A 17,016-nucleotide genomic window follows, 5' to 3' on the forward strand; every position below is an offset into this window, starting at 1 on the left:
CATTCCAATATTCCATTATGATTATAGCTATAATTATAGAAGCAAAAAAAAAACATGATTATTTTGAAGTACAAGAAACGATTTAGGTCACGGTGATGTCATTGTAGGAACTTTTTCTTTTCGACTTGGCGAGTCGAGGAGATTTAGCAGTAGGACGCACGACAATGAGGAATAGAAATGGCGTGATAGAAGCGTAAATAAAAGTAGCAACATTAATTAAACTATCTGTATTAAAAAACGTCTTAAAAATAATTCAAGGTAGGATTAATAGTTTATTATGTGTGGTGAAATATGCACATTCCACTTGTGATTTACTTAAAAATCTTTTCCCCGCAGGGATTCAATTACAGTGCAGCAAGCAATGGATTTCCTCCAGAGGAGAGTTGTCCAGGAGGATGCAGTCCAGTACAAACTCTTTCTGACGCAGCCGGTGCAACACACCGATGAACATCTCTCGCGTCTTGTAGAAGAGATCCTTGCAAAAATAGCGCCTCTGTCCATGCAGTATATTTGGCAGAATCAGTCATTTAACCTAAAGTATTATCCCGAGAAAGGTAGGAGTGCTATCCAGCCTTGGCTTGTCGTCCACACTGCTTGATATGTTTTACTGTTTAGGGGGTGTTCCGGCTCACATCGGTGGCAGCACCCAGTTTGGCGACAACGTGGAGGATGAGTGGTTCATTGTTTACCTTCTGAAGCAAATTACAGAGGCTTTTTCTGAGCTTGCTGCAAGGTGGGAAAATCCACATTTTACTTGGCTTTTTAATTTTATTTATTTGTTTATATATTTGTATATCTTTGGACAGAGTTGAGGACAACGATGGTGAATTTCTTCTAATCGAAGTAGCAGATCATCTCCCTAAATGGTTGGATCCGGACTCAAGTGAGAACAGGGTGAGTTGTTGGGGTGAGGTGTATTCAAGTACAACTGTTGGAAATCTCATGATCAGACTCATAAAAATGCTCTGATACGACGGCGGTCGAAAGCAGCCTGACCTAACAGTTCCAATTGTTTTACTTTTGCCAGGTGTTCATCTACCGAGGCGCGTTGCATCTCCTTCCCCGCCCTTCGCGTTCCAATCCGACAGGGATCCCGAAGGATGTGGTACCAAGTGTTCAGCAGGCTCTGGCGCTACTCTCCTCGCAGCCAGAAGCATGCCGGGCAAGCCCCAAGATTACTTGGGCGCTGGATAAGCGGCTGGACGGGTGAGAGGCCATTAACGTTTAGTCTGTCCTAAATCAACCTCTTATTGCATAGGAGAAATTCCTTCAAGTGAGATGCCTTTAGTTTTGTCTTGATTTGGGTGCGCACATTGCCTTTTGTCACATACAAGAGCAGCAGATTGTGTCCTTCACAGAGGACACAGCGAAATGAGACGCAGCTGGCTGTGTTGTTCGGAGATCATTTAGATAATGAATAAAGGGGTTAGCGCACTCTCGGAGAAGGATTAGCTCTTTAGGTGGGGCGTGCACATACAATTATCAAGCCTAAATTGAGCTGACAAAGGCCCAATTATCGGATGTCTGTGAAAGATTATCCTGAGCGATTGTCCTTTGGTGTGTGAGGAGGGATTTTAGTTCCTCCCCTGACCTGCCTGAAAAACAGTTAGGGCAGGCAATCCCAGTTGTTATATCTCAAAATTACTTTTATTCACGTTTAGCTATCCGGAGAAGATTGGAGCCAGCCAGCACCGCGCCCACTGCTTTGTACCGGCGGGGGTGGCTGTGGTTTTGGCGCAGAGGCCCGACCTGGTGGCCCCCGCCGTGTCCGCCTTTTACCTGCGGGACCCCGTCGACCTCCAAGCATGCCGAAATTTCAAGCACTTCCCTCCTGTCACGCGGGTCTTAACTTCGGTACGTTTAATAGCGTACGGGATTTAGCATCGCTACCACCCGGTCGTTCACTTTGAGATGCTGCGTGCTCTTTCAGGTGACGTTCACTCGCTGCCTGTACGCTCAGCTGCAACAACAACAGTTTGTGCCGGACAGGAGGAGCGGCTTCGCCATGCCCGCACGCTCCGACTCCCTGTACAAAGCGCACGAGCTGGGCATGAAGCTGGTGAAACAATATTGTGGATATTGCCTCATTGGTATCACTGGAGACAAATAATGACCACTGTGTACGTGTGTCCCAGGCTCATGGTTTCGAGATCCTGTGCTCCAAGTGCAGGCTGCCGTCTTCGGAGGAAGACTCGTCGGTCAGTTGTAACCCTGAGTGGAAAGGGTTCCTGCAAAGTCTGAAGCGCAACGGTTACTTCCGGGTTAGTCTGGCTCGTCCAATGGCAACATGAATGCACGTGTGACCTGTGAAAATAATTAAAATGTCCTGTTTGAACACAGGAAGAGCTGGAGGGTTCGGCACGTTTCAGACAGCTGATGACATCGGCGGAAAATTTCTTTAAACAGTCAGTCGCCTCAAAATCCGGGTGAGCAAAACATTTCTTATGTGTTAGTTACCTAATCTGTAATGTCTGATCATGAACTGGCACGTCTTGCAGTGACATATCTCCAGGGGAAGAGGTTCTTCAACTGCTGAGCTCCTGTGGTCCCATCGACATTGAGGAGTTGAGGAAACAAGAGGCGCAGCTTCCCCAAGAGGACAGTGAGTGCAATCTCCAAGCTACCGTTTTTGTATTTTGTTTTTGAACCAGGTGTCTGAATAACACATTAAACTTAAGATCAGGTGTTAACAGGATGTTTCTTCGTGGCCATCTTCAGGTGACAATTGGTTGAACGTCACCGCCCAGGATCTGGAGAGCATGCTTGAGGAAAGGGCCGGGTCCAGACCGGACCTCGCATCTGCCAAACGTCCTCAGCCCGCCAAGCATGAAGAAGACGCCAAGAGTACAGCGACGGAGGACAGCAACGAAGAAGTGGAAGCCGGTTACAGTCTGGTGGGGGTCAGCCAGAAGATGACGCAGTTCCTCAATACTAAGTCATCGTACTTGGGGGCCGAGTTGCCGTGGTGAGACCCGTCAGCTGATGCACTGATTCTGAAGCGCTGTGATAATGGGCACCCTCTAGTGGCGCACAAGGGAATCGTTGCCGAAGTATAGTTCAGTTGTATTTATTCTCCATTTGATTGAATGAAGCGACGTGTTTATAGGTGGTACTTGAAGTAAACAGTTTGGGATCCATTGAGATCATGTCCTAAATATTCACTTATGTCTTTTATCACAGGAACTGTTCAAGCAACAATCCTTTCGCCTTCGACATGCCAACCCTCATCAAAGAAATGGAACAAATATTAGGTACGTCGTTTGTTTTGAAACGTTCTGCTCACTTGACTTGAATCTGTCTTCTTTTTTCTTTAGACGTAAGTGATGAGGAAACGTTAGATTCCGACGATCTTGACGAAGATGAAGAGGATGAAGACGTAGAAGAGGGACCTGCCGGTCCTGCAGAGATGAATGGGATCGAGGCTTTGGACACGCTTAAAGGATACATGGACCAGATGGACCAAGAGCTGATGAACACTCACATCGGGCAGAGCTTTAATCAGACGGTAAGAACATGGATGGATAGGTAGTTGCTGCATATTCAGAAGTTCATCCCTTCTTAGTCTACAGATGTGAAAATGGCGAAAAGTAGAAAATAGGAAGTTGCATGAGTAATAAAAAAAAAACAAAGGAAACCTTCTCGTCCTCTACGCAGACGGCTCCATCCGCCCCACCTCCTGCCGCAGAGGGCCTCTCACGCCCAACCGCAGCGGCGGAGGATGAGGAGATCCAGCCTCTTGACTTGGACCTCAACCTGCTTACCAACCTTATGGAGTCACTCAGCTCCCAGGAAGGGCTGGCCGGACCCGCCTCCAACCTGCTGCAAAGTCTGGGGGTACACCTACCCCCAAACTCGGACCGCCCATAGCAGGCGCCGCGTCCTAATGAAGGAGGAAACTGTCGTAACTCAAAGTGAAAGCATGAATCAAGATTTTCCACCTTTCCAGCTGTATCTGCTTCCATGATGAATACACCACTCTGAGGCTGACTTTTTAATGAAATAATGTGTAGAAATATCACTGTAAATATTATTTACATTTGATATGCTGAAACCCAATAAATATTTTTGCAATCAAAGTGCATCATGTCTTTCATTGAAAAATGTTGGCCGCAGTTTTGGCCCTCAGTGACATCACCGTTTTTCTATTCCCTGATCTGTTAATCAGAGCTGTACACAGTATATTTAATGATGTATTTTATTTTTCAATCCTTTTGTCATTCATTCAATAAATATCAACAGATAGTAGGAATAAAACCTCAGTGACTGAGGTAAATAAATAATAAATAACCTTGAGGAAATCCCAGTCTGTCTAAAACCACAGCAGCTGTACAAAGGGCTGCAGCAGTTCCCCAGCCAAGTGTAACAGCGCCGCAGCCAGCGGTGAAACGCACAACGCCGACATAACCACGACGAAATTGAGGAGCGTGCCCAACAGCAGAATGGCCAGCAGGTAAGCGTGGAAGAGCAGGCTGTGCCAGCTGGCCCGACTCAGCACCAACAGGGGGCCGTCCGGGTGCAGGGTCCACAGGAGGCCCAGCAGCCAGCACTGGTTGACCAGCGATGCGTAGTAGATGTCCAAAGCCGAGAACCGGCGGTCGGCCTCGGACACTTTAGACAGCCAAGTCAGGGAGAGGCTGAGGAGCATGACGGCAAAAGGCGCATACATGTACTCAAGAGGCTCCACTACTGATAGACCATGCCTGGCTGTGAGAGGGAACCAAAAACATTGGAGTAGAAGTATTTTAACCCAAAGTAACTAAGAACATTTAAATGTAAGTTGAGTTACCTGTGCAGACCAGAGACGACCCAGTCAGGATGGAGACAAGGACAAAGGTGTGGCCAGAGGGCGGCGCTGGTACCTTCAGCACAAAGCTCAGGCCCATCGTGATGAGAGGCAGCGGCCGCAGGGCGAGCGAAAATAGGCCCGAGTCGGCGCTGTTAGCCTCGGCCCACATGGCCAGCGCGGCGTGGACGCTGCTACAGATGGACGGAACCAATAGACGCTCTGCAAGTGGACGACTGAACCGCTTCAGTGGCGCCACTCCCAGGAGGTGGAGAAGATTGAAGAAGAACACTGATGACAGAACCTGGAAAACAAAGTTTGCAGTTGTGTAGAACGACACAGCACCACACAGAAACTTCTGGCAATGTTTCGGTTCCTCCTTTAGCTTAATTAAAGGAGCACAATTGATATTCACAGATGGCGGATTTAATGGAGCACTGAGGCAAACATAAATGGAACCCGGCAGATGGCGTGTCGAATAATGACGTTTGAACTTTAACAATCTCAGCGGGAGTGTGATGCGAATTACAAGGTCGCTGTAGCTCTCAACCGAAATGTGATTTACAACATTTTGCAGATTGCTAGCATTGCAAAGGCTTATGTATTCTTGTAGGCCAAATGAACGTGACCAATCAAATGTCATTCCTTCATGGAAATTAGCGTATATCTTTTATTACCATGGCAACTAAAGGCGGCGCTAGGTAAGCAACGACAGATAAACATGCAACGTGGCACGCCACAATTTGTATTCACATTTGTTAACAGTTCAACCTTGAGTGCGCTATTTGTGCTACTCAATGCTGCACATTTTGTTTGCCCACATACCTTCCACGGTTAATTCTCACCCTCCGCTCAAGGTTCGTTTCACTGATTGTCCCTCACAAGCCTTACTCATTTGCATCCACCTTTGTCACTTGCATGCAAAGACTTTGAAGCATTCCGTTAAACCCGCACCCAACCTTGCCCTTTTGCGGTACAGCAAAACACACACACTCACACACACTCATTCATCAGTATAAATTTAAATGTATACTGATGAATGAGTGTGTGTGTGTATGTTTGCTATTAATTAATAGTTAATACCAACCTGGCCAAAGCAGAGCGCCACCGCGTACGGGTAGTGGTACTGTGGGAGAAAGATGCCGGCCACAAACGAGCGGAGCCCGACGCCCAAGCCATACAAGAAGATGACCGCTGCACAGAGAAAGGGCAGCAGGGCCTTCAGGGCCTGGTTGGAGGAGAAGGTCCTCAGAGTGAAGGAACACCATCTCCAACTCCTCCACCTTCCACAACACACATTAACAAATCGAGCAGTTCATTAACTAAAGTGTTTTTGTTCTTTTATGATTCACAAAAGAACACTTCGCTATTAATAAGTACTTTTTATTGGTTAGAAAAGTTACATAAATGGTTTGGTCATACGGTATAGAAGGTTAGTCAATTTTGGGACATCTGTCAGATCATTAAAATGAGGATTATATTTTTCTTCAGTGGAACGTGATGATTTCGCCACTGTTGTATTTATCAAGGTAACCTTTGAGAGTTCGCTATAGTTCAGTCAGATGATAAATACATGAAAACAAAAAGAACATGAAGATACAGAGCTACCTTTCAGACAAGAGGCACGTTGGCATTCTGCGCAAGGTCATTGACCGGGAATGCGCTGGGGTCTTATCTAAAGTCAGATGTGGCAAAAGAGAAAATCACACAACACTCCGAGCAACTGCAGAGATTTGTTCAGCTTAACCATTCTGTATTTCCAGTTCACCGTCTGGCATGTAAAGCCAGACATTGTTTAACCGTCTGATTTATTCCATTCAGAAATAGAAAGTGTAAAACCAAACGGAGTGATTGATTATGGCAAAGGTAGTTTACTCACCATCTGACAGTCCTCCAAAGTCACATTTCACTTGCAGACTGTGATCGTCAAAATTACAAATAAGAAATGTTTCGGTGAAGCGTTTTCGCTGGAGAGAACGAGGCGCCCTTCTGACATGCTCTGCTGCCTCTTTCTCCTCGCCGGTCATGCACTTGAATTGTCCAGATGGACTTTGGTCCAGCTTTGTTTGTCCCCCTCATTACATAAACAATTGTGAATAGCCATTCATGAAGTGTCCCTTTGGCGGATGGAACAGATAAAAGTGACGCCATTTGTGGATTGTCTACTTCTACTATGTGTTGAATGACACATTTTTAAAGATAGTAAGGCCAAGTCAAAGCTGCTCCTGTAGCGCTCACTCTTATAGATTTTTTCCGCTCTGACTTCACTGATACAGGAGAGTAAAACAAATGGTTTTGTTTTTCTCGGCTTTTCGACATCTGTTTGTGACGTTCACATCCACCTCCACTGTTGTCCCTGCGCCCACTTAAGCCAAAATGGTAAAGTAAACACACTCTCGTGCAGGCTAGGAGTCATATTTGTCACAGTGCAAATCTTTTTTTTTTTCTGGAAATACGATAATGATTGCAAACCTATGAACCGTGCACACCTTGTACGCCGAACTATTGACATGGCTGAGTCTGAGCCTCTCCCTGACGAGAAACACCCAGGAGTACTCGCCAGGCAATCGCAGGGCACACACTAGAAACAGTTGGGTCAAAAATAAATGTCATGTTCCCAATTATGCTGGTTCTGCTCCCAGTGTTGCATCTAGTTCCTGGGGACATTTATTTAGTTTTGAATCACTCCAAGTCGGCGGCATTGGCTAGCATGTCCGCCTCATATTTCAGGGGTTACGGGTTCGATTCCACCTCTGGCCCTCCCTGTGTGGAGTTTGCATGTTCTCCCCGTGTCTGCGTGGGTTTCCCCTGGGAACTCCGGTCTCTTCCCACAATCCAAAAACATGCTGATTGAGCACTCCAAATTGGGTGTGAGTGCGTGTGTGACTGGTTGTTTGCCCTGCGATTAGCTGGCAACCAATTCATGGTGTCCCCCGCCAACTGCCAGATGACTGCTGGGACAGGCTCCAGCACACCAGAAAATGGATTGATGGATCACTCCCTTTGCGCATTTGGTAGCTGGGTCTGCAGTGTGGATTTACCCGCCTTCATCCATCTTAATTAACTAACTCCTTACCGATTCCTTCCTTCCCCGATGACTATGTGAGAGGGACAGGGCACACCTTGGATTGGTCAGACAAAGAACCACTCACACATTATGTTCATAATCTTTAATGAACCAAACATATCATTTATTGAGCCGTGGGAGAAAAGACACGCACAGTGGAGCACCTGAGCTGAGATTCAAACCCAGAACCTCTTGACCACAAATCCACTATGCCGCCGGAGTTAAGAGACTTCTGCAAGTAACCAAATTACTCCCTGAATTACTGCCAGATGCTGCTTGTTACGATTTATTGCATCCAAAATACACATTGAAATTATCCTCACAGTTGACTGTGCACACACACTCACGCTTGCACGTAACTCCACCCAGTTGCGCGGAGGAAGGAATTCCCTCCCACCAGACACGTTTTGGGTTTGCGGGGATTTTTCTGGAATGTGGGATAACTCGGAAGTCTCTATTTCCAAACGGTGTCCAGAAAAAAATAATGATTTCCAAAATATCCATTAACACAGTTTTTTTTTTTGGTGGCCCAGTCAACTTATAAACATGTGGCACGGTACGGTTACTCTGTGATTTAAAAAACCCAAAGTAGTGCTGTCCCAGCATGCATGATGACACCTCCCCTGAAGATTCGAAACGACGGCCCCCTCGCAAGAACTGAGGAGGCTGGAAAGCATGTGAGAGTCTGCACGTACTCCTTTTAGGTCTTGGCTTGTCCACCCCAAAAAGCAGACGTCCAACAGTGCGTCGGGACATCTCGTCAAATAGGGCCACCGACACCACTCTCGAATTTCTGCGTCTACCTTCGCTCGCTTGACTGCACCACCGAGCCTACTGAACACTCGGACACTTTTCTACAACCACGATGTATTTTATCAGGTAAACGTTGTCATTAATGATACTTAGACGACTGTCACAATAGTTTGTTTACCAATGCCAATTACGCACTTTCACATTGCAGCTCTGCGTGCCTTTAAGCTAGGCTACGCTATAGCTAGCTGGCAACTTTGTTCATCTTCATTAGTTTAATTACGATTTGGAGTAATTATACCTAATTAAACGTAAGAATAAAACTGTGTCGGTGTATAATGTGGTAACCTAGACAACGTGGACGGCCACTGAATTCCCTGTGCTAGCTTGTGCTGCACGTTTTTTAACACAATTAAGCCACTTGCATTTCAATCAGTCTGTACAAACGTCTCAAAACGTTATTCAAGGTTACGTAGTCGAGTCATTTTGATGTTGGTCTCAAGTGTCATCTCTGAGCTGAACGCTAGCTCACCTGATGCTAAAAGCTAACAGTCGTCTTATTACGGTTTCCTCACAAGGAAAGCAAAATTGGTTTGTAAACCAAAAATGTTGGGTTAATTTAAAAGCCACTCGGTCGTTTTATGCTTATTTATTGAAGTGCGGCACTTGTAATGGGTAATGTTTATCCAGCAAGGCTCCCAATCTCTGTGGCGGGGAGGGGCGAAGACGTGGCAGTCCTCTTCCATTCACTTTCAATGAGAAGTTCACGCAGCACGTATTTTTGTTGAAGCAAAATAGTATATTAATGATTTAAAGTTGTTAAACTTGATTTTAAAATGTTTAATGACACTAGGATTCTACTGTACCAATTTCATGCTTTTGCTTGTTTTCATCTAATGGTGTAGCACAAACAGGGAAAATGACTGACAACTAAGTACAAATGAATATAAAATAAAATATATGTTTTGTCCATCGAGTACAACATTTTGCGATCCAGGACTCGTGTTTCATTGCCTTGTGTCCCAAAGCTTCTCTCTGCACTGTCTGATTTGCATTGGCAGTGATTGTAATGATTTTATAAGCATTATTCCAAATGAAAACATTGTAAAACTATCGTCGTGTGATGGTAACAGAGGTTCACCCTTTTCACCTCTGTTACCAACACATGACGATAGTTACTTCCTATGTTTCCTACAAGGTAAAAAAAAAAAATCCAGCTCTGTTTTTATTTTGCCCTGCTGCTGACCTAAATCGAAAAGCCACATGAAGTCTTATTTTCTCTGGCAGCTTGTCCGTGTGGTAGAACCTGTCTGAACCTGCGTCTGTCATGCTTCCAGAATAACCTTTTGAATTTTCTAAGTGTTTTCTTAAGGCGTTTCAAAGTTTGTATTTATGCTTGCCATCCAAATTATGTGCTGTTAACTGCAGGTAGACTTTGTCACACACAGTGGCACAGTGTGACTGGTTGAGATCATTTCCGCATCGTTGCTTGTGCTTATTTTGTGGAGGGTCACATGTCTTAGCTGCCATTGGCCCAAGTGGTCAACTGCGGGAACTCTCAGGCCCGACATGTCGGGAGTCAGTCAGCCATTAGGAAATTTGGCTGTCACCACATATGCTGGGCCTTTGGTTTCTCCAAAACCTAAGTACCCTCCCTTGCTTTTTGTTCAGTTAGTTGTTATTGTATAACTATCCCACAATAATAGTTTTTATTCAGTTGGCTTTTTTTCCTTGGTTCCGCTTCACATTGCAGTTCAGTGAGAGGAAAAATAATGGTGCCCAACGTGTTTCTTCACATCAAGGTCCAGGCTTCGGGAAGTCACGGTGCACATTTTGCATCGAAATTCATTTGGAATTTGAGAAATGAGCCTGTCACGACCTGCCCCCCGGAGAGGAACTTTGATCCAACATCTTATCACACGCCTTCCTGCCAGGTCTAATGACCAATGAGTTTATGATTTGATTCATGATTTTTTTTTGGGGGAGATTACAGAAGATGTATTGAACGTAACAGTAGAAAGATAATACCTCAATGATTCTTTTTGTTAATGTTTTTTTTTGTTTTTATCCATCTCTCCTCAGGAAGCTGCTGCCATGTTGGTGTTTCCTGTTGCTGAGCTGTCGGACGTCGCTGTCAGTCCAGGACTTTTATACCTCCATAGGTAAAAGCTCTAATTTTTCTGACATGAGATGCCATGCGTGGCCTTGTGTGTTAATATTGTGTGTGTTGCTCAGGCCAAATGACAGATCTATTGTTCACCGAGAAAGACCTGGTCACATCCCTCAAGGACTATATCCAAGCTGAGGAGAACAAGTTGGAGCGGATCAAAAAGTAAGCCATCTGACATCGCCACAACGCCTTGCGAGTGTAAAGCTAACGTGCGTTTTTTGGCAGGTGGGCTGATAAACTGGAATCTTTGACGGCGGAAGCCACGCAAGATCCCGAGGGCTTCCTGGGCCACCCGGTCAATGCCTTCAAGCTGATGAAGCGGCTCAACACAGAGTGGAGCGACCTGGAGAGCCTCGTCCTCAGCGACACCACAGACGGTTTGGGAATAATAGTGCTTCTTAGTCTTTGCTAGCTTTCGTGTGCTTACATCATTTCCTGTCTTCCGTGTCAGGTTTTATTTCCAACTTGACCATCCAGAGGCGGTACTTCCCGACGGATGACGACCAAACTGGCGCGGCCAAAGCTCTCCTCCGATTACAAGACACCTACAAACTGGATGCCAACACCATCTCCACAGGAAACCTCCCTGGTCAGCACTTGCATGAATGAAATCTGACTTAAATGTAATGGAGATAAAAAAAAGGAATGACCATTCATAATTGTTTTAATTACATCCTGGCTGATATTAAACCTTTTAAAAAATAAACAGGCCAATTTATACAGATTTTTCTTTCTTTTGCAATGGTAAACAAATACTGAAGGACAATTAAAAAGTTGTTTTATCTATTTATTAAGTATTTTCTGGATTCTTTTTGATTATTGTGATTTCAGTCTGCCAAATATTAAAACTGACCTCATTCCAATTGTTTATAGAGTTCAAAATGGCAGCAAAACACTTTTAATCAACTTACTTCAGCATAGCTCCCACAAAATGGCGAAAAAATAATTGGAATATTGTTTGTCTCTGTTTGTGTTCTTGTGCAATCATGTCAATATCCCCGTGCGCACATCAGGAGCGAAGCACAAGACTCTCATGACAGCCGAGGACTGTTTCGAGCTGGGAAAGATCGCCTACTCAGACGTGGACTACTACCACACGGAGCTATGGATGGCGCAGGCCCTGAAACAGATCAACGATGGCGAGGAGTCCACCGTGGAGATGGTCACTGTGCTGGACTACCTCAGCTACGCTATCTACCAGCAAGGAGAGTTGGAGCGCGCCCTGGTGTACACCAAGAAGCTCCTTGAACTTGGTTAGTCCCTGAACCAGAATGTCAGCTGAACAAAACCGATGCGGTGATATTTTCAAAACTGCTCTTCAGCTGACTTGGAATGTAATTACAGCACAGTTTAAGATGTCTTCGTTTGACAGCAGTTGCATTCCCCCCCCCCCAAACATTCAGATCCAGAACATCAGCGGGCCAAAGGCAATGTGAAGTACTTTGAGTTCCAGCTAGAGAAGCAGAGAAAGGCGAAAGCAGAGGAAAGTGCCCTTAAGAAGGAGCCTGAGAAGAAAGAGGTGCCAGTCAAGAAGGAGAAGAAGCAGAAGAAGGACAGGAATTCCTTCACTCTAATGCCGGAGAGGAAGAAGTATGAAATGCTGTGTCGCGGGGAGGGCATCAAAATGGTGAGATGGACTTTTAGATTACAAAAATATGCTCATGCTCGAAGTACATTTTGGTTTTGAACTTGTTTTTCTTCACTCCAAAGACTCCCCGTAGGGAAAGCCGGCTGTTCTGCCGTTACCATGACAACAATCGCAACCCCTTCTACGTGCTGGGACCGGTCAAGCAGCAAGATGAGTGGGACAGCCCGTACATTGTCCGCTTCCTCAACATCATCTCTGACAAGGAAATCGCCAAGGTCAAAGAGCTGGCCAAGCCGAGGGTAAGTCGTCTCAAAATTCGGCTTGTTTTATTGTTATTGTTGCAAAAGGCAACTAATGCATTTTACTAAGTCACTTAGTTGTGAAACTCTTCTTTGTTTGTGTTTTCTTGTATGTGTTATACCGCCACTTAGTGGCTAAAGTGTGCACTTCAGCAGGAGCCCAATATGAGGCTGGAATTAAACACAGTAAACCCCCTCCATCGTGGGTTCCATGTTCGCGATCCCGCTATTGTGCTGATTTGACACTATTTTGGACTAACGCTCATTTATATTTGGCGTAATTCCGTTGTCAAGCACTAGATGGTTAAGTTTGAAATAAATTTAAAAGAAGAACACATATTTTAGCCCAGCCCAGCCACAAGGCCAACGCAAAATAGCTGCTCTTGTGGTCATGGCATCGGGGAGAATAGCGTGCAGACACACACACACACACATGGCCATGTGTGTGTGGTAAAACCTCTGCCTGGCTTCACAGCTGCGCAGAGCCACCATCTCCAACCCCACCACGGGAGTGCTGGAGACGGCGCCGTACAGGATCAGTAAAAGGTAAGTTTCATCCAGGGTTCGCCACAACAGAGGAGGAAAGCGCAGATGGAGGAAGTGGCATTGCTCCTCTTCCCTTCTTCCTCTTTTTTTTTTTTTTTTTCTCCTGCTATAGTTGATATTAACATGCGTAGTTGCTTTGTCATGAGCCCGGAGTTGTTTCAGAGGCAAAATGGCGTGAGTGGTCGTGCCTCATGAAACAAACTCCCTGGGCTATTTTGAAGCAGTAACGTTGACATTTAGTGACTCTCTCTGCTCTTCTCTTTCTCTCCCTCCTTCCTCCTCCTCTCTTACTGCTTCTCTTTCCGTCCACCCTCTGCATCCACCTCGCGGCGGGGAACCCACTTAGTTAAGGCGAGCCACGGTGCATGACCCCCAAACCGGGAAGCTTACTACAGCCCTATACAGAGTCTCCAAGAGGTAAGGGGGAACAGGTCGAAGCAACTCCTCGCAGCTTGGCTCAAAATGAAAAAATGTCAATGGTGCTCGTTTGAGACTATTGCATTGTCACAACTCTCGTCTCAGGCTGGAATTGGCTCGGCCAACACTTTTTACGAGAAGCGCAGAATGAATATTTCTTCTGTCACGAATCTCTACTCTGCTGCAATCTTTCATGAGCTGATCACAGCTGCTGTAGTTCTCCTACGCACTCTCAGGCTCCATATCAGCAAGTCAAGCCAGACAATTCAAAGGCAAGATCAAATACATGGCTAGCTTGATACTAGCTAGCTAGCTCTATAGATGGCGAAAGCATAGACCATTAACATGGTATTAATGTGCTGCAATTATAGTGGTGTCCATTAAAAGCAACTGTAAATACTGTGAAGTGCTTTGGAGGACAGTGCCAATTAAAGTTACTTTTCATATTTTCATTATTTATATATTACTGGCATATTTTTCTTAACTTTACCACTCCCCAGTTTTTGTATTGACTTCGCAATTTCTTTTTACTGGTTCTCCCCACATTAAAAAACTCTTAGTTGTTTACCTAAGGCAGGAAATTTGTGCATGTTATTGGCAAGAATGTTCAAGGAATGTGGAGTGGAATGTGAATTTGACCTTCTGGTGAACTCACTGTGCAAGACACATGAGGGAACGTCTTGCTTGGCTAAAGAGTCACAGAGTCATGAAGGAAATGCAAATGACGTGCTCCCTTCTTACAACACCAAAATGCCTGGTGTGAAATTATTTCAGAAATATTTTGAATAATGTTCATCTAGTGTCAACCCTAAACTAGTCTGCACAGTTATTAAAATCGCCCTCAACCCTGAAACCTGAGCTGATTGGAGATTCTGAATCTTGGGCCTTTTTTTTTTTTCTTTTCTTCCAACTCTCACGTTGTCCCCTGTGCTCCTGTTTTTTTTTTTTTTTTTTTTAAATTACTTTCTGTTTCCTTCAGCATGCAACCTCTCTCTGCTCGCTCGTTCATCGAGACTCTGTTTACCGCCGCCTGCAATCGCCGCCGATGCTTCTTTCTCACCCGGCCTCGCTCTGTTCCAGCGCTTGGCTCACAGGCTATGAAGATCCCGTCATCGAAAAGATTAACCAGAGGATTGAGGATCTCACCGGTTTGGAAATGGACACAGCAGAAGAGCTGCAGGTGGCAAATTACGGCGTCGGTGGTCAGTACGAGCCCCACTTTGACTTCGGAAGGGTATGTCCACACACACCTCGGGATGGTTTCAACGCCAGAACTCAGAACCTGACTTTGATTGTGTCGTCTCAGAAAGACGAGCCGGACGCCTTCAAAGAGCTGGGAACGGGCAACCGCATAGCAACGTGGCTCTTCTACGTGAGTCTTGACATTCATACCTGCCCCATGCATCATTATTTTGATGAACAACTGAGGAGTGTGGGGGAAAAATAATTGAAGCGCTGAAGTTGTTTTCCCTTCTTGTTGTAGATGAGTGACGTGGCAGCAGGGGGCGCCACAGTATTCCCAGATGTCGGCGCATCGGTTCAGCCTCAAAAGGTTCCCATTGCCACATGACTGACTGTCAATATTGAGTGCTTGCACAAAAGCAAGCGTGTGTTGTTATTGTTTAATTAAATCAAATAAATTGATTCAAGCGTGTGAGGCCAGCTGGACTGCTGGCTTTAAAACTCTCAGGAGGTCAAAGCTCCATTTAAATTTTAATGTGTTTTATGATTTTGAATTGATTTATGCTCAACAGTCCATCTGGGGGTGGGGGGAGTGGTGTTAAGGTCAAGTTAGTTTTTTTGATGATCTGTGTTTGTGGCTTATGTGTGTTGTCTTTTGTCGTCAGGGAACTGCAGTGTTCTGGTATAACCTCTTTCCCAGTGGGGAGGGGGACTACAGCACGCGACATGCTGCTTGTCCCGTTTTGGTGGGCAACAAGTGGGGTGAGTTCCTCGAATGGAAAGAGCAGAAGCAAAGTGGATGAATACGAGTAACATTTGGTTTGTTCCTTCCTGCTCTTTTAGTATCAAACAAATGGATTCACGAACGGGGCCAAGAGTGGCGGCGACCATGTGGGCTAAATGAGACTGATTGATTGGAACCGAAACCCCCCCCAGCAGTCCCGCTCCACCTCCTCGTGCCGAACACACTCAGACATCATGGATGCTTGGGTTCCAAATGGCTCATCTCCGCCAAGCTCAAACACTCCCTTTATATCCTCCAGCCGTCACACTCCAAGTCCCTCGAGATTGTTTGGACAGCGTCAGTGTAGATAGTTGCCCGGATCGCCACACTGTGCCTTTTTCACTCTCTTGTGGTTTTCATTGCACTCTGTTTGACCTCGGGTTCTGTGGCAATGCTATCCTTCAGTCGCAGGAAACACTACCCCCTCCCTCACCCTCAGCACTCCTGCCGGTTGACATTCTTCAGAAGGCGAACGCATTCACTCCTTCACGCACCTTCTCGCAAGTTTACACGATGTCATTGCGTGACAATTTGCTAAGCGAGCGCCACATACTCGCAGCACATTAGATGCAAGTTGGTCTTCAGATCACAGGGACAGCATGAAATAAAGGTTTAATAGATTTCGTCATAGTTGCCAAAGATGTTTCAAGTAGTTTTGACATAATGTGAGCACAAGCGTTTAGCATGTCTGCCTCACAGTATTCAAGGTTTGAAATTGCCCAAAGGTGTTTATGTGAAACTTTGGTTGTGTGTAAACAAAATGTGTCAGAAATGTTTCAAGATTGGTGTTACGGAAGTTAGATTGCACACTCAAACTACAAGTTTTCTCCATGAAATCGACCAGACAGCCAATCAGCATGTCTACAAAGAGATGCGTCCTTTGCCCGACAATACTCCGAGCATCCGACCTACTCACCTGACCTTGCCTTTTCTTAGCAATGCATGTAATGCCTTGAGGTACAATTGCCTTGACTTATGAGATTTTCAAGATTTGAACTGTCGCTTGGCTTTTTTTCAAAACTTTTTGGGGGTAGAAAATCTGTTCATTTGCAGATATCTGCTATTTACAGGCTGGCCTCGGCCCATGGTTCACTCCATATGTGATACCAGTACTGGAACATTTCTAACACATTAGTTGGATGGGTGTATAAATGGATAGTCTAGCAAATTAACAGATCCACTTGAACACATACACATCTACATAAATCAGGACTTAGATGTCCAAGTCAAACATGCCCCCAGCATTTTTGGTGCTTTTTTTTGGTGGGTTTTCTGAGGAAGAACACTTTTATTTATATGACCCAAGCCATTTTTGTATTATTGTTTTGACAGTCCTCGTTTATGTTTCGTAAGATATTAAAAGCTGTTTTTATGAACTTTGAGCGAGTGTCCTTTTGTGTTTTTACGTGCGCGAGCACACGAGAACGCGC

At 45.3% G+C, this 17,016-nt stretch overlaps 3 protein-coding genes across 6 annotated transcripts; 2 read left to right on the top strand and 1 right to left on the bottom strand.

Moving 5' to 3' along the window:
* The first annotated feature begins 124 nt into the window (after positions 1 to 124).
* ecd (ecdysoneless homolog (Drosophila)) lies at positions 125 to 4,076 on the top strand. The gene is made up of 14 exons (XM_088384546.1): positions 125 to 258; positions 337 to 554; positions 616 to 733; positions 807 to 894; positions 1,028 to 1,206; positions 1,662 to 1,854; positions 1,931 to 2,059; positions 2,136 to 2,261; positions 2,341 to 2,426; positions 2,499 to 2,602; positions 2,719 to 2,965; positions 3,181 to 3,251; positions 3,315 to 3,505; positions 3,655 to 4,076. The coding sequence occupies exons 2-14, from the start codon at positions 362 to 364 to the stop codon at positions 3,865 to 3,867; spliced, it is 1,938 nt and encodes a 645-aa protein (XP_088240672.1). The 5' UTR covers positions 125 to 258; positions 337 to 361; the 3' UTR covers positions 3,868 to 4,076.
* A 100-nt stretch (positions 4,077 to 4,176) lies between these two features.
* Positions 4,177 to 6,819, bottom strand: LOC148393465 (uncharacterized). Its single transcript, XM_088384551.1, has 5 exons — positions 6,663 to 6,819; positions 6,392 to 6,458; positions 5,871 to 6,066; positions 4,787 to 5,087; positions 4,177 to 4,704 (listed from the first exon to the last, which is right to left on the bottom strand). The coding sequence occupies exons 1-5, from the start codon at positions 6,808 to 6,810 to the stop codon at positions 4,310 to 4,312; spliced, it is 1,107 nt and encodes a 368-aa protein (XP_088240677.1). The 5' UTR covers positions 6,811 to 6,819; the 3' UTR covers positions 4,177 to 4,309.
* Positions 6,820 to 8,308: 1,489 nt separating this feature from the next.
* LOC148393466 (prolyl 4-hydroxylase subunit alpha-1-like) lies at positions 8,309 to 16,968 on the top strand. 4 transcript variants are annotated; one of them, XM_088384550.1, is made up of 15 exons: positions 8,312 to 8,729; positions 10,683 to 10,762; positions 10,836 to 10,932; positions 10,996 to 11,147; positions 11,222 to 11,359; positions 11,784 to 12,023; positions 12,174 to 12,397; positions 12,481 to 12,657; positions 13,133 to 13,203; positions 13,555 to 13,620; positions 14,701 to 14,854; positions 14,927 to 14,992; positions 15,104 to 15,172; positions 15,468 to 15,564; positions 15,646 to 16,968. In XM_088384550.1, the coding sequence occupies exons 1-15, from the start codon at positions 8,716 to 8,718 to the stop codon at positions 15,714 to 15,716; spliced, it is 1,716 nt and encodes a 571-aa protein (XP_088240676.1). In that variant the 5' UTR covers positions 8,312 to 8,715; the 3' UTR covers positions 15,717 to 16,968. The 4 variants fall into 4 exon arrangements, with proteins under 4 accessions (XP_088240673.1, XP_088240676.1, XP_088240675.1 ...); XM_088384549.1 differs by lacking the exon at positions 13,555 to 13,620 and having other exon boundaries at positions 8,314 to 8,729; XM_088384548.1 differs by lacking the exon at positions 13,133 to 13,203 and having other exon boundaries at positions 8,315 to 8,729; positions 13,550 to 13,620.
* Positions 16,969 to 17,016: the final 48 nt, after the last annotated feature.

This window comes from Syngnathus floridae, chromosome 9, assembly GCF_059516105.1.
Source record: "Syngnathus floridae isolate MCC-2025c chromosome 9, RoL_Sflo_1.0, whole genome shotgun sequence".
NCBI classification, from domain to species: domain Eukaryota; kingdom Metazoa; phylum Chordata; class Actinopteri; order Syngnathiformes; family Syngnathidae; genus Syngnathus; species Syngnathus floridae.